Consider the following 14,528-nt stretch of genomic DNA (forward strand, 5'->3'; position numbering starts at 1 on the left):
ACACATTATTGGCTCTACTCGTCGTACACTACAGTGGGTTTCCGTACAGTAAACTACACACACACGTGAGGAACTCTCGATTGACGATAATGCTTAAAGTTAGTTGTTATTCATAAATTTAAAATGAATTTTCTCCAGTTGATCAACTGCTCGAAGACTTTAGGACTTCACACGAAACCAGTGACCCTTTGTAGCATCATCATCAATCGTCCAGCTGTTGAACAACGTAGGGAATTTTGGCCTACCAAAAAAGCATCAACTTCACACTGTTCGCAGTGTACTCGCCACCATAGCGCTAGTGCATGGACATCACACTCCTCAAAAACCCTTTGCACAACATCTTGCTCTTCATCAACAAGAACAACTTGGAGGACTAATTACATCACAAGTAGTGTCACTGGCAGTAGGCCTAATTATGCCACATTTGTACACGAGGTTGAAACAGGTTTATCCCAAAGAAACTTTACTTTCTCATCATGTGAAAAAGTTGTTCAAAAAAAGTGGCGAGAATTTTCATCAGATGCAACAAGTTTTGATGGTGTAGAAAATATTGAGGAAAGTGACTGGACACACCCAACAACTCGAACTGAAAGTGTTGTCAGCCAAGACCCAGAGTTACACTCACTTCTCTGTGAGATGGCAGCTGACTTTGGAAAGTCTGATCATGGAGAAGGGGCTTCAGAAGGGGTGGTCATCACAGATTCTGAATCATCATTTGGTTCGTCTAGCTCTGTCTTGAAGAATGACATCTGCGCACAAGAGGAAAGTGAGAGAGAAGGCTCTGGTGCCATGGTGCCAGTGGAAGAGGATGGACTACAGAAGGAGGCGGGAGTTTTGAACGTCACAAATATAGCTGCTGGTACTTGTCATATCTTATGTTTTTTTATTTTTTTAAACCGTTCAACTTTGGGATAAACAAGACTTAGACCACACATACAAAGGACTCGGTAGCTCAATTTGTTTTTCAGACCAGAAACAATATTTCAACTTGAGACCAGAATCTAAAGGATTCTTTAATTAATAACTTTAATTAATAATTAACAATCAAACCTTTTTAATTTGTAGTAAGCACTGCACCAAAGAGAAGAATAATCTCATAAATGTATTATCAATTGAAAAAAACAATTAGGAGTACTGGCCAAAGGCTACAGTAAAATCACTGGCCTCACGTCTGCGGTCCAGTGTAAAATTTGAACCCTAATTTGAGGGCTGAATATCAATCAAACAAAGTTCAAACTTCAATGATTTAATATTTTCTGACCTTAATTAATAATTTCTTCCAGAACCTCTCTGTTTGTAAAGGAAACTGGTATACATAGAGAGCATCAACCAAATAAATAAAAATTGTGAAGACTTTTTGATCAACTGATTTTTTTCCTTACTTTTTTTTTCCAGAGGAATCTGTGTTCGTCTTCGACATTGATGAACTTGTGCAAATACTTCGAGAAGAGAATGCACAGGACATATGCGTCATCAAAGTGCCTCCAGAGAAAAACTACGTTGATTATTTTGTTGTGGTGACGGGTAGATCTTCCAGACACCTCATGGCTATGACCCAGTTCATCAATAAACTGGTACGGCAAGTTTTGCCTCATCCATTTTTATCTACCACAAAAGATCTGTGAAACAAATTGTCCTCAAGCTTACGTGTAGGCCTATGGTTTTAAAATCTGCGGCACTTTGTATCTCTCTAAGTCATATAGGATGGACACACAAAACCCTAGGGCTGTCAGGCGTACTACTCCACAGAGGCAACAAAGGTGATTGCCTCTATGCCCCCTGGTCAATGCCTTCGTGCCCTTGAAATGCTCCAGTAGCAATTTACAATTTCCTCATAGCCATAGGGTGCCCTAGCAAGGAGAAAATGCCTTGGTGCCCTTGCCCTTTCAAAAATGAAGCCGTACAGGCCTGGGCTTTATCTTTGTGTGAAAGTTCACAAGACCGCAGTATCTCGGATACTGAACTGGTACAAGATTTTTTTATTATTTGAACACCATTTTTAGAGAGAAAAGATTTTGAATTGAAAAAACCCAAGACTACCAGACAAGTCTTGTCTTGAGTTTACTGGTCGGACACGGAAATCACTGGTCTTGGGCTGGTGGTCCACTGTGTAAAAGTCGAACCCCGAAATGACTGACTGCAAAAAAGGAACCTCCTGCTGAATCACTTAAAAAATAAAATGGACTTTTAAGAAACTTTAAAATAAATGTTGATCTTAATTTCTGTATTCTTGTCTTTTCTTGTCACAGTACAAACGGCGGAAGCAGAGCAGTGATCCATTTCTTATCACAGAGGGAAAGCTAAGTGATGATTGGATGTGTCTTGACTTTGGTAAGGAGAGGGATGCTTTATTTCTTTATACATTTCTTCAGTCTTTGTCAAAGCATTTTTTCATTTCGCAAAAAAGAATTTTTGTTTGTGTATTTTACTCTACACAGAGATCTCCAGAGTTTTCAACTCACTCAAGTGCTGTTTAGACTACTAAATTGAACATATAGCTGTCAATCAGAAAATACTGCTTAGCAAATTTATGCTAAGCAAGAAATGGATGGGGTAGTACTAAAAACAACAGTCATGACCATACTAAAGATTGCAATCCCTGGTTTGGAAAAACCTGAACCCTAATTGGAACAATTTTCTCCCGATGAGGGTAGTTTTTGGTCATCAAGCAGGATACCGTATGATTTGGTAGCAACACCACTAAATGATTAAAATTGCTAAGAGCTGGGATGGGGCTAACTTCATAAAGCTGTTAAGTAGAAAATCCTGCTTAGAAAAGATCTATGCTAAGCAAAATATGGGTGGGGCACCAGACAACACAACACTAACAAATAATACATGTGTAGATTTTTTGGACAGTGTAAACTTTTTGCTGGTAATCAATTTGTGTTTGCCAATTTTGTTATGTTTTACTTTCAGGCAACATTGTGGTCCACTTCATGATGGAAGAAACAAGATTGACCTATGACCTAGAGCAGCTGTGGACCCTTGGGAGTGAGTTTGACGACCATATGCAGCAGTGGGAGCAACATGAGATGCTGATGTTCAACCCTCAAACCGATCTTCAGATGCAGGAACCAGATGATGGGGGATCGACCCAAGCATGAGCTTGAACATGCTTTTTTAAACAAGGCCCTCCGACATAAAAACAACCAAATGAACCTAAAATTAATAATGAACCCAAAACATTTATGGATATACAATAGACGATGTGACCTCTGACGTCACTCGAAAACCATAACACAATTCGCACGCATACCGCCGGGCAAAACCTTTGTGTTTTGGCAGCCAGCAAGAAAGTGTTTGCAATCTTACCATGACTATGCGTATTTTTGCCCGGCGAAACATGAAGTATACATTGTTGTCAACAGGGGGCGGTTTGAATGTAAACACACAGGTCACATTGTCTGTACTTTTTTGGGGGTTTTACCCTTACATTGATGTGTGTCAGCACTGTCTACCCTTTAATTCCCCAAGTTCTGTGAAAACAATTACAGGCATATTACGTGGGTGGGATTCGAACCCTCTACAATTCTAGAGCAGTGTCTACCAACTAGGCCACCGAGATTGCCTGGTAGCAAGAGGCAGTTCGAATCTTTGTATCCCCAATGCAAGTTTAACACCTATTAGATTTATACATGCATTTGAACTTTTCTGTCCTACTGATCAACTGAGTGTGGGTTTGAGTCCCAGTCATGACGCTTAAGCTGTAGGTCCCATGCGCTAGGGTTGGTAGCAGTACAAGTTAAAGGCAGTGGACACCATTGGTATTTTTCAAAGACCAGTCTTCTCTCTTGGTGTATCTCAACATATGCACAATTGAATATAACAAACCTGTGAAAATTTGAGCTCAATTGGTCATCGAAGTTGCAAGATAATAATGAAAGAAAAAAACACCCTTGTCACACGAAGATGTACATGTGTGCTTTCCGATGCTTGATTTTGTGACTTCAAATTCTAAATCTGAGGTCTTAAGGTCAAATTTGTGGAAATTTTCTTTTTTTCTCGAAAACTATGTTACTTCATCAGAGGGAGCCATTTCTCACAGTGTTTTATCAACAGCTCCCCATCACTCATTTCCAATTAAGGTTTTATGAGCTTTGAGTAATTACCAATAGTGTCCACTGCCTTTAAGTTCACTATAGAGGCATTCTTGGTTCCATTACCAGAAAGAATTAACTTTTGTAAGTAATGTCTAATAAGTTGAAAAGCCCTCGCAGTGTGCAATTTGCATGCTGATAATAATTGTTGCCCTTATTTGTACAAAATTATGTTCCAGTTCCATCAATTAACTCGACTAGGAAAAGCAATTGGCATCCAAATTATTTGACCCAAGGTTGGAATTTTAAAGCAATTGTTTCATGTTTTTGGGTTTGATTGTTTGTTTTATCTTTGCTTTGTTGAATTTTTTTTCCCTCACTGTGAGTAATCTAATGAGACAATAAATAAGATAACAACAAAGGAAAACAGTTTTCTCTTTAGAAAGTTTGAGGTGGCACTACATGCTCTGAAGGGCACATGGCACAAATCAGGATGTTTGTAATAAAATGAATAAGTATTTTACATCTTGCAAAAGTGTGTGGTTTTATTTCTGTTGACCATTTTTTTGCCAACTTAGTGACCCTCCCCTGGCTATTTAAAAAAAATGAGATACAAGAAAGCTACAAGCTTTCACATAATGTATTGCACATGGAAAATGCACCAATTACAGTATTGGCAGTTAAAACAATTAGAAAAATATAAAGTGGCAGGATCCCAACAAGGGCGGCATGTGGGGGAGGGCCGGTGGAAACACATAATCATTTGGTGAGTAGTATTTAACGGCATATGCGAATGTCAAAAGTTTGCTCTGAAAATCTTAGAAAATCGTTCAATGCACAAAGTGTAGGATTCTGCCCCCCCCCCCCCCGATAGCAATCTCCCCGCCCCCAAAGCGCGGAAATTTATATAGTCTGGTGCCTGTTTCTTTAAACACTGAGATTAGGAGAAATAAAGAGGGCTACCATTCTAGACACGAGCAGCTTTAGCTGGTACCTTGTCAGCACAAGTATTGCGTTGTTTTCATTGATAGGGACCAGCGGTGATATTCTTTCTCTTTCTTTCACACGGTCAAAATGGTAGGAGCTCTAATTTTAAGTGCGATGTAAAGTCCGCCTTTCTCAGTCTTACTGGACAGAAATGATTCAAATAAGACAGTATATAATTGTTTGATGTTTTCAATTGCATTCGGTTTGGTACTCATTTTGTTTTAAGTTTGTAATACTCCACTTTTTACTGCTCAAAATAAGCAATGAGAATATCGATGGGTTTGCCTCGCATTTCACGTGGGGACGTTTACAGCGCACGACGAATGGATACTACGCGTTTTTCCGACACCAAATTTGAGGGCGCTACAGCCACATTTTATATTGCGTATTTTTAACAGTTTACGACACAGGAAAAATTACCAAGTTTCCGTATCCTGCCACCACTTTTTCATTCTATATGAAATAAATAGTATCCAATTAATTAACTCAAAAATTGTATTTTGTTGTTGTAAAAATGAGTGAAAAAGTGGCGGCATAAAAGGATTGATTTGAAGAAAAGTTTTTCTTCTTGACAGTGACACCTCCCCTTTTTTTGGTTTAAAAATTATTGTTATTTTTTGTTTAATTATGATGCTAAATGTTAAGGTAATTTTGTACATGGTGGTTCGATGGCTGATTATATATTATTATTCAATAGTTGAGTTGGAAAAGTTTCCGCATGGCGCCACCACTTTTTCATTCGAAATGAAATAAAATAGTATCTCATTAACCTCAATGAGATATCCCTTTTTGTAAAAATGTGTGAAAAAGTGGTGGCGCCATATGGAAAGTTACCCGTTGAGTTGAGTCCTTTGAGAGGTACTTAGTTGGGCCCTTACTCTATGGTTGGGCCTAACTTAGTTGTTTTTTAATTTAAGTTTATATTTATATTTATTATTAAATTATTACCTTGGTATCCATATTTTTGAAAAACCTCGGTTGAAAGTCGGATTTTAGGAAAAAGTTGTGCCTTGTGGCCTTGAACTTTATCAGTGTAAATTTTAATCTTTCTGTCTGCTTTTTCTTCTAATATTTGAAGTTTTTTTTCCAGCACTAAGTCGATGAGAATACAGAAAACTCAAAATAAGCTACAACAATTATTAAACATGTAATTAATAATGACAATGTTGAACAAGAGCTACACCCAACTTACTTTTGAGTGCACTTATATTTGAACATTTTGTATTAATAGACTACAAAGCGAAGGAACAACGGACGCAACAAGAAAGGACGTGGCCACGTCCGGCCTGTGCGCTGCACAAACTGTGCCCGTTGTGTGCCCAAGGACAAGGCCATCAAGAAGTTTGTCATCAGAAACATCGTCGAGGCTGCTGCAGTCAGAGATATCCAGGATGCTAGTGTTTATGACGGTAATGCAACGGGACGAACTTATTATCTATCTATCCATCACTTAGGGAACTTCATTCGAATCGTAAACGAATTCTTTTTGATGCGATGCGGATATCCGTTTTTATCGGAGTATAATAAATCCAGATCCAGAGATTACTCTTCTTGTTTTTAAAATGCTTGAATAAACTACTCCTTGATATATTTCCACTTCTGTCAAAACCTTTATTTGTTATTTACTTAATTGTGTATACAGTGTACGCTCTGCCCAAGCTGTATGCAAAACTTCACTACTGTGTGAGCTGTGCCATTCACTCCAAGGTAGTACGTAATAGATCCAAGGAGGCACGTAAGGACCGTACACCCCCACCACGCTTCCGCCCAGGAATGGTAAGCATTGATGTTCATAAAAGTGATTGCACAGGACGTGCACTTTTCCATTGTTTATCATCCAATTTGGGGCGATTGATGACTCAATGTACAATCTATCTCTTATTATCCCAGTCATGACACTTGTGTCCTTGAGCAAGGCATTTAGCCAAAACTTGGTAAAATGTTGGAAAGGGAGTTCTGCTGTACCAACAAGGCTCCTAAAGTGGATGATACCAGTGTCTTGAAGGGGGTGTAACCCTGTTTAAGCCTGTGGAGTAGGTGACAACGTGTGACAATTGATTTGGGTGGATAGCTAAAATCAGTTCAGAGAACCCCTCACATTGAAGTGTCTGTTCGGGTTTATGAGTTGGACAAAATATCATTAAAAACAAATTATTAAAAATATCTTCAATGAAAGGTCCTGTGCAGAAAAGTTGAAAACAAATTCAAAGTCCATTCTAGAGTTAAATTATTCATCTTAAAAGATGTAATAAAAGAGGCTTGTAAAAATAATTGTCTGCATAAAAGCCATTCACGGCCTATTTTCATAGAGCTGCTAAGCACGAAAATTTGCTTAGCATGAAATTTCTTCTTTGATAAAAACAGGATTACCAACCAAATTTCCATTTGTTGCATATTGTTTGGTACTGGTATTCAGATGATGTTTGCTTATCCTGAAAATCAAGTGGAAATTTGGCTGGTAATCCTGTTTTTATCAAGGCAAAGCAAATTTTTGTGCTTAGCAGCTCTATGATATTGGGCCCAGGAGTGGTTGATTCTCATGTGACTACTTCGGTAGAATTCTTTTATAAAATAATTTGGAGTGGAACCTTCAAAAATCAACAACTTAAATACTCGACCCAAAATGTATTACTTGGTAATTGATAGAAAAGGTGCATCTCCTGAGGTGCCCCTCTGCTGCCACTTGCAAGATTGTGTTGTTAATTTGGGTGTTATCCCTGGCTACACTGCATTAACACAGGTTGACCGGTGGTGGACTGGCATCCCCGAATGAAGACAAAATAGGGAGACCACCAACATATAGCTCAGTAACTGTTGGGGTAGGGCTTCGACAATGTGATCCGGAGTCCCCAAAATTCAAGTCCAGTTAAGCCTGGTTCTTACTTACTTCGAATGCGAATGTGATACAAATTTTGACCTCGCAAATTTGCAACAAATAATTCACAACATTTGAGCTGTGTTCAGCCCCTGCGAAACATTCACTGCGAAAATGGCCATGTAACATCAAAATTTGCTCACATTTGCAGGAAGTATGAACCTGGCTTTAGTTTTATCTTTGTTCCACGTAAAATATTTGTTATACATTTTCACAGTTTGCCTTGTGGTGTTTAATTTAATTTTTCCCCCTGTCTGCTTATCTTTAGGCTTCTGGACAGCAGCCAAGACCAGGTGGCACCGCAGGACGTTAAAAATGTCATGAAAACCTATCACTCTTCACAATGGTCGTAAAACATTGAAGCAGTTGCACCAAGAAAATGGCTGTGCAATCTTCATTGGATCGTCCTTAAACAGTCTAGCTTCGCAGTCATCACAAATATAGAAATACACATCTGGAAAAATTAACCGTTTGAATAAAATAAACACCATCAATGGCAAAATGATAACAGAACATGATGTCCGAGCTGTTTGAATTAATGTCTCATGACTCACCAAACGTTTTGGTTAACTTGAAATCAAGGTATTTGCTGATGTTAACAATTAGGAGTAAATGTCTTTAAAACTCTCTCCAAACCCTACAACAGACATGTTGTAATGGGTCGGTATCTTAAACCCGAGTCAAATTGGTTACCGTGTACCCAAAAGACACATGTCTGTAATAAATAATAATAAGTACCATTTATATAGCGCCTTTTCCTAAGGTAACAAAGCGCTCGGAGAGTGACGGGGAAAAAAACTGTACAGTCCTACTTGTTTTTATGACACTTGTGTCACTTGTGTTCTTGAGCAAGATTCTTTACCATGAATTGCTTCTCTTCACCCAGGTGTATTAATGGGAACCTGGTATGGTACAGGTGTTGATATTGAAAAAGCCTTTGGAGCCTATACTCCCCTTTGGTTGTATACTCACCACGGAGCTGAAAAAAATTACTGGAGTGTTGTTGGCCCAATGACCAGGGCACTAATGTAAAGCGCATTGATGGGGTTATTGTAAAATGTGCTATATGAGAACTAACTGGTAGCTATTATTATTCTCTAATCTGATACACTAAAGCACCCCCAGTGGTCATTTATGGTGTGATGGTCTGTTTGCTGGTGCATACTTAAAAGGTTCAAAATTTGGTTCACTTTGAAATCAGCGGCCAGCTAAGAGGGGGGGGGGGGGGGGGGTCCGAGCCAAAGACTTTTAATTGCAAGTCCTGCAGTTTTACAACTGCACTGTGGTGATTTTGATCATTGAACCATAATTTTCCCCAGAAGATTTGTTAAAAATGTAATGGTTTGAATTCTTTATCATTGAAAACTGTAAATGCCACTGGGTTTGCTAAAAGTATACTTATCTGGCGTGCTTTGATAAGTACACAGACGTATGTATTCCTTTTTTCTCCCAAATCTTGCCACCCCCCCCCCCCACTCTGAAGCAAGCCATTAACCTTGCCAAACACGAAGCGTGGTAATTAATATTAGTAGACCTATACACTGTACATGCATGCGTCATTCAGTTGTCGTGGCAACCGAAAGTCAGGCCCGCAAGCAAGTTTTCAAGTTTGCATAAAGTCGTCGTCCCCCCCCTCCCACCCGTCGTCAGGCTTATGTTAAAGGCAGTGGACACTATTGGTAATTGTCAACATATGCATAAAACATATGCATAAAATAACAAACCTGTGAAAATTTGAGCTCAATTGGTCATCGAACTTGCGAGATAATAATGAAAGAAAAACACCCGTCACACGAAGTTGTGTGCGTTAAGATGGTTGATTTCGAGACCTCAAGTTCTAAACTTGAGGTCTTGAAATCAAATTCGTGGAAAATTACTTCTTTCTCAAAAACTATGGCACTTCAGAGAGAGCCGTTTCTCACAATGTTTTATACCATCAACCTCTCCCCATTACACAGTACTCGTTACCAAGGAAGGTTTTGTGCTAATAATTATTTTGAGTAATTATCAATAGTGTCCACTGCCTTTAAACTCCAGGGGTGGATTTCACAAAGGTAGTCCTAACTTAGGACGACTAGTCCTAGGCAATGCTAAGAGATAGGACCAGTCCTAAGTTAGGATGAGTTACTGGTCCTAACTTAGGACCAGTCCTATCTCTTAGCATTGCCTAGGACTAGTCCTAAGTTAGGACTACGTTTGTGAAATCCACCCCTGGTTGGTGCACAACTGCGAGGGATTATTAGCTTTAAAGGCACTGGACACTATTGGTAATTCCTCAAAATAATTGTTAGCATAACAACTTACTTGGTAACGAGCAATGGAGAACTGTTGATAGTATAAAACCTTGTAAGAAACGGCTCCCTCTGAAGTAACGTGGTTTTCGAGAAAGAAGTATAATTGTCCATTAAAATATTTGAATTCGATTTCGAGGCCTCAGAATTAGATAATGAGGCCCCGAAATCAACTATCTGAGACTGAAAACACACAACTTGTGCGACAAGGGTGTTTTTTCTTTCATTATTTTCTCGCAACTTGGACGACAAATTGAGTTTAAATATTCACAGGTTTGTTATTTTGTGCATAATGAAGTGAGAAGATTGGTGACAATTACCAAAGGTGTCCAGTGTTTTTAATTATACAATCGCAGTGCGGTAATCTTCAAATGTTTGAAGCAGCACTTTATAGGAAGAAGAAGAAAGAAGAAGTGTGACAAACATCTTTCTGCTTTCAATATTTAGGTGTTCGGCCAACAGCCGAACAGCTATTGTTATTGTTATGTTTTTTTCCCGTTTTTTTTCCCCCTCGTGTTCTTCTTTCCCTGCAAACCTTCTCAAACAAAAGTAAAGCTTGTACAAACTTAAAACTTACTATGTACATAGGCAATAGTGAGTAGATGAAACTGCCACTTTTTGGGAATGATGACGTCATTGATGACGTCATGGCAAGGTTTTTAAAGTTGAAAAACGACATTTGCTTTTCGCTGTATCTCAACGAATATGAATGCTATGATGTTCATACTTGGGCATCACATAGATAAAGACTTGGACAAAATCGTATGACCTTAACTTCCGGTCGTTACCCCGGGTCAAAGTTCGCCTTCGCATTTTTTCATCAAAAAACAACTTTTGAGCTTTAAAGCAAAAGTAAAGCTTGTACAAACTTTAAACTTATTTTGTACATAGGCACTAGTGCGTAGATAAAACTGCCACTTTTTTGGGATTGATGACGTCATTGATGACGTCATGACAAGGATTTTAATGTTTAAAAATGACCATTTGCTTGTTGCTGTATATCAACGAATATAAAAGCTATGATGTTCATACTTGGGCATCGGATAGATAAAGACTTGGGAAACATTTAGAAAGTTAACACTAAAATCGTACGACCTTAACTTCCGGGTCGTTACCCTGGGTCAAAGTTCGCCTTCGTGTTTTTTTTCATCAAAAAAACAACTTTTGAGCTTATCTACGGCATAACTCAAGATTGAGATCGATTTGAACCTTGAAACTCAACAGATAGTTGAACCTTAGTGTTTTTAGGACAACACATGCATTTTTAAAGGGTTTCCATAGATTGCAAATTAAAACCTAAAGCCAATCTGCATTTGTGAAGAAAAAAGGAGTTGTTAAAAGCTGTGATACAAGTTTAACTATAAAAATTAACGACACGTTGTTGAAAAAGTCATCTTTATGGTTCAATGTTTTTGAACTACGTCATCACGTAACGTCCAACCGAACACCGTGTTTTTGTAATTAACAAAAAGTCTATGTCTAGTTTTCTTTCTGAATCAGATCAACCTATATAAAAACCGTAGACATTCACCACACGACAATTCCTTCGTGAACAAAACTGTTTATTACATCACTGACACTGTGACTTCACATGAACGAGTAATTCAATGCCATACAAGTATAACGCTGAGTGTATTATTTATTTGAAGTGACATATATGAAATCAAACAAATATTAATAAAAACTCCCGTTATTTATCAGCTACATTATTAAAAATAATGTAATATTATTGATTTGTTCGGAAACAGACACACACCGGTTTTCTTTTTTAGTATGATGAAAAGTCGATGTTACATAAATAGGGATGAAATATTATGAACAAACATTATTGTTCAAATAAATACCTCAATAAATATAAGGGTTATAAAAAAAAATGACCAGGAAAAAGAAACGACTTAAACATCAACAACAACATGAAGCTTGTAATTCTGACAATTGGATAGTGTTCACAAGAAGTACTAAAAATGGAACTGGTCGAAAATACAGCTTCGTGTTGATGAATCTATAGAGAGATGAGTTGCCCATGAATTTAATGAGTTATACAGTTTCTGAGAAAATATAGAGTCACCTGTTGCAAACTGCTTACCAACCAAAATGACATAATGGTATAAATGCCAAAATGGCCTGACGTTCGACCCTAGCAGTCTTTCTCGAAGACTACACCCTTAAATAATTATATCCATGGACGAAATTGTTTATTTTTGTTTACCTTTTTCAACCTGTCTCTGTTAGGGCTTAAAATTGTACCTTTAAAGCCATTATACACTTTCGGTAAACAGTATTGTCCAAGTAACACACTTCGTGTATCACAACTTAAATATAAAATAACAAACCTGTGAAAATTTAGGCTCAATCGGTCATCGGAGTCGGGAGAAAATAACGGGAAAACCCACCCTTCTTTCCGCACGTTTCGCCGTGTCATGACATGCGTTTAAAATAAATCCGTAATTCTCGATCGAGAATTGATATTGTTTTAATGTTTTCTCAAAAAGGAAAGCATTTCATGGAATAATATTTCAAGAGAAGTCTTTCACCTTTACCTTCTGTAAACCCTGTAAGTTATTTGTAAATCTGTGAACTTTTGTTTTTGTTCTGTTCCGAAAGTGTATAATGGCTTTAAGATAAGACGCACTTCGGCTGTTGATCATATGCTATTTTGAGAAAAGATTCCCTTCTTAAGTAAGTGATTTAAGGCAAGGATTATAAAGATCTCAAAAACGTTTCCAGGTGAAATATAATGCCCACAGGTTAGTTTTATTAAAACGTTATCAAAAGGTTTTAACGGATTTAAACAATCGAATGATTTCAAAAACCAAATTCAAACTTTGCCTTTAAAGGCACGGAAACCTGGTTACTGTTAAAGTCCAGTATTCTCACTTCATGATGGGTCCCAAGTAAGTTTTATGCTAACAATTATTTTGAGAAATTGCCAATAGTGTCATGTGCCTGTAAGTGTATCACATAAAGACTTGCTTTGCTGAAACTGAACTGCATAATCATCACATAGACATAATTATCTTGAGCTAGTTAAAACAGAAAGAAGGGGAAATTAATATAAATGTTTTTCTTTGACGGTCTTTCTGAAACCAGTTCATTTAATTTCAGTTCCTTAATATTTGTCCACCTACTACGCAAATTATACAACAAGAATGAGCAAACATTCAATCACTTTTTTTAGGTAAGATATTGTATCAGTAAAATTAAATAACTAACAATTACATGTATGTGGGTGGAGCCCTTCAAATGGCATTGCTTTTCTGGTAACACCCCAGAAAGTACACAAACATTTTAAAGAAACTTATTGAAGTATTTGTTAACAGACATGATATCATGGGAATGTCATCGACAAGTGAAACCGAAAAGTCAGTGAAATCTTCACTCTTAAAACAGTATTTATAGATCGTTGTCGACACATTTCTGAGCATATTATAAGTTGTTCACCATTTTTTCACCTTAAAACCTAAATCATGTTTAGATTCCTCTGTGTGTTTGAATACTACAAAACATTTGTGCAGGTGTCAAAATGATAAGCACGTTTATCATGTTGGGCAAGTATAGGTACAACATAATGTGTTTAAACTCTGAACACAGTTTTTACAGTGCCATATATTATGTATATAGGCCCTATTTACTCTCCAAATCGAAGCACATACTGCTTTCATGGATGATTGTTCTGGTCGTTATGAAGCTCCCATGGTTTATACTACACAAATAATGGATGTATTGCGTTCTCGCATAATAATATAATCACGAGATGAAGTCTTGACTTCCCATTTCGCGAAGTGGGATCTTCTTTTTTTAGATGGAACTTTAAATAGATAAAAAATACTTTTTTTTTTACCCATATACACCGATTATAGGCACTGTTCAGAGATCTCGCGACCTTTGCAATTCTAGAACAGTGTCTTACCAAACTTTTTTTTAAATTTACAATAAACAAAACAAAGACCCGCCACCCACGCTCTGAAAATTCTTTTCAAAAACATTCTAAGCAAAGTGGACGACTGTGTACCCTTTCCCACCGTGATACGACTTGTTTTCGTTGATAAAAAACGGGCGGGAACGATAATCTTGGAGACGACGTTGTGAATCCTCGCTGCGTAGTGTCTGGCAAGCGTCCTATAATTATTTATAAATATTGGACTCATATATTAAATTTTGGAGCGTCACCGCGTCGCGATTGAAAACATTACACTTAACGCATGCTCCACCAATCAAAATGCCAATGATTAACATGTGAGGTGTTTTTTTACCTCGTGATTAATATGTGACAACGCACAATTATATACAAATTGCCATCATTATTTACAAAATATATTTGATCATATTCCATAA

At 37.6% G+C, this 14,528-nt stretch overlaps 2 protein-coding genes across 2 annotated transcripts; both read left to right on the plus strand.

The window, feature by feature from the left end:
- The first annotated feature begins 29 nt into the window (after positions 1–29).
- Positions 30–3,277, plus strand: LOC117291705. The gene is made up of 4 exons (XM_033773555.1): positions 30–859; positions 1,396–1,574; positions 2,250–2,331; positions 2,920–3,277. Exons 1-4 carry the CDS (start codon positions 124–126, stop codon positions 3,105–3,107), a joined length of 1,185 nt encoding a protein of 394 aa, XP_033629446.1. The 5' UTR covers positions 30–123; the 3' UTR covers positions 3,108–3,277.
- Positions 3,278–5,657: 2,380 nt separating this feature from the next.
- On the plus strand, positions 5,658–8,415 carry LOC117291356 (40S ribosomal protein S26). Its single transcript, XM_033773005.1, has 4 exons — positions 5,658–5,672; positions 6,259–6,436; positions 6,670–6,803; positions 8,171–8,415. The coding sequence occupies exons 1-4, from the start codon at positions 5,658–5,660 to the stop codon at positions 8,213–8,215; spliced, it is 372 nt and encodes a 123-aa protein (XP_033628896.1). The 3' UTR covers positions 8,216–8,415.
- Positions 8,416–14,528: the final 6,113 nt, after the last annotated feature.

The sequence above is a fragment of the Asterias rubens genome, chromosome 6 (genome assembly GCF_902459465.1).
Source record: "Asterias rubens chromosome 6, eAstRub1.3, whole genome shotgun sequence".
In the NCBI taxonomy this organism is placed as follows: domain Eukaryota; kingdom Metazoa; phylum Echinodermata; class Asteroidea; order Forcipulatida; family Asteriidae; genus Asterias; species Asterias rubens.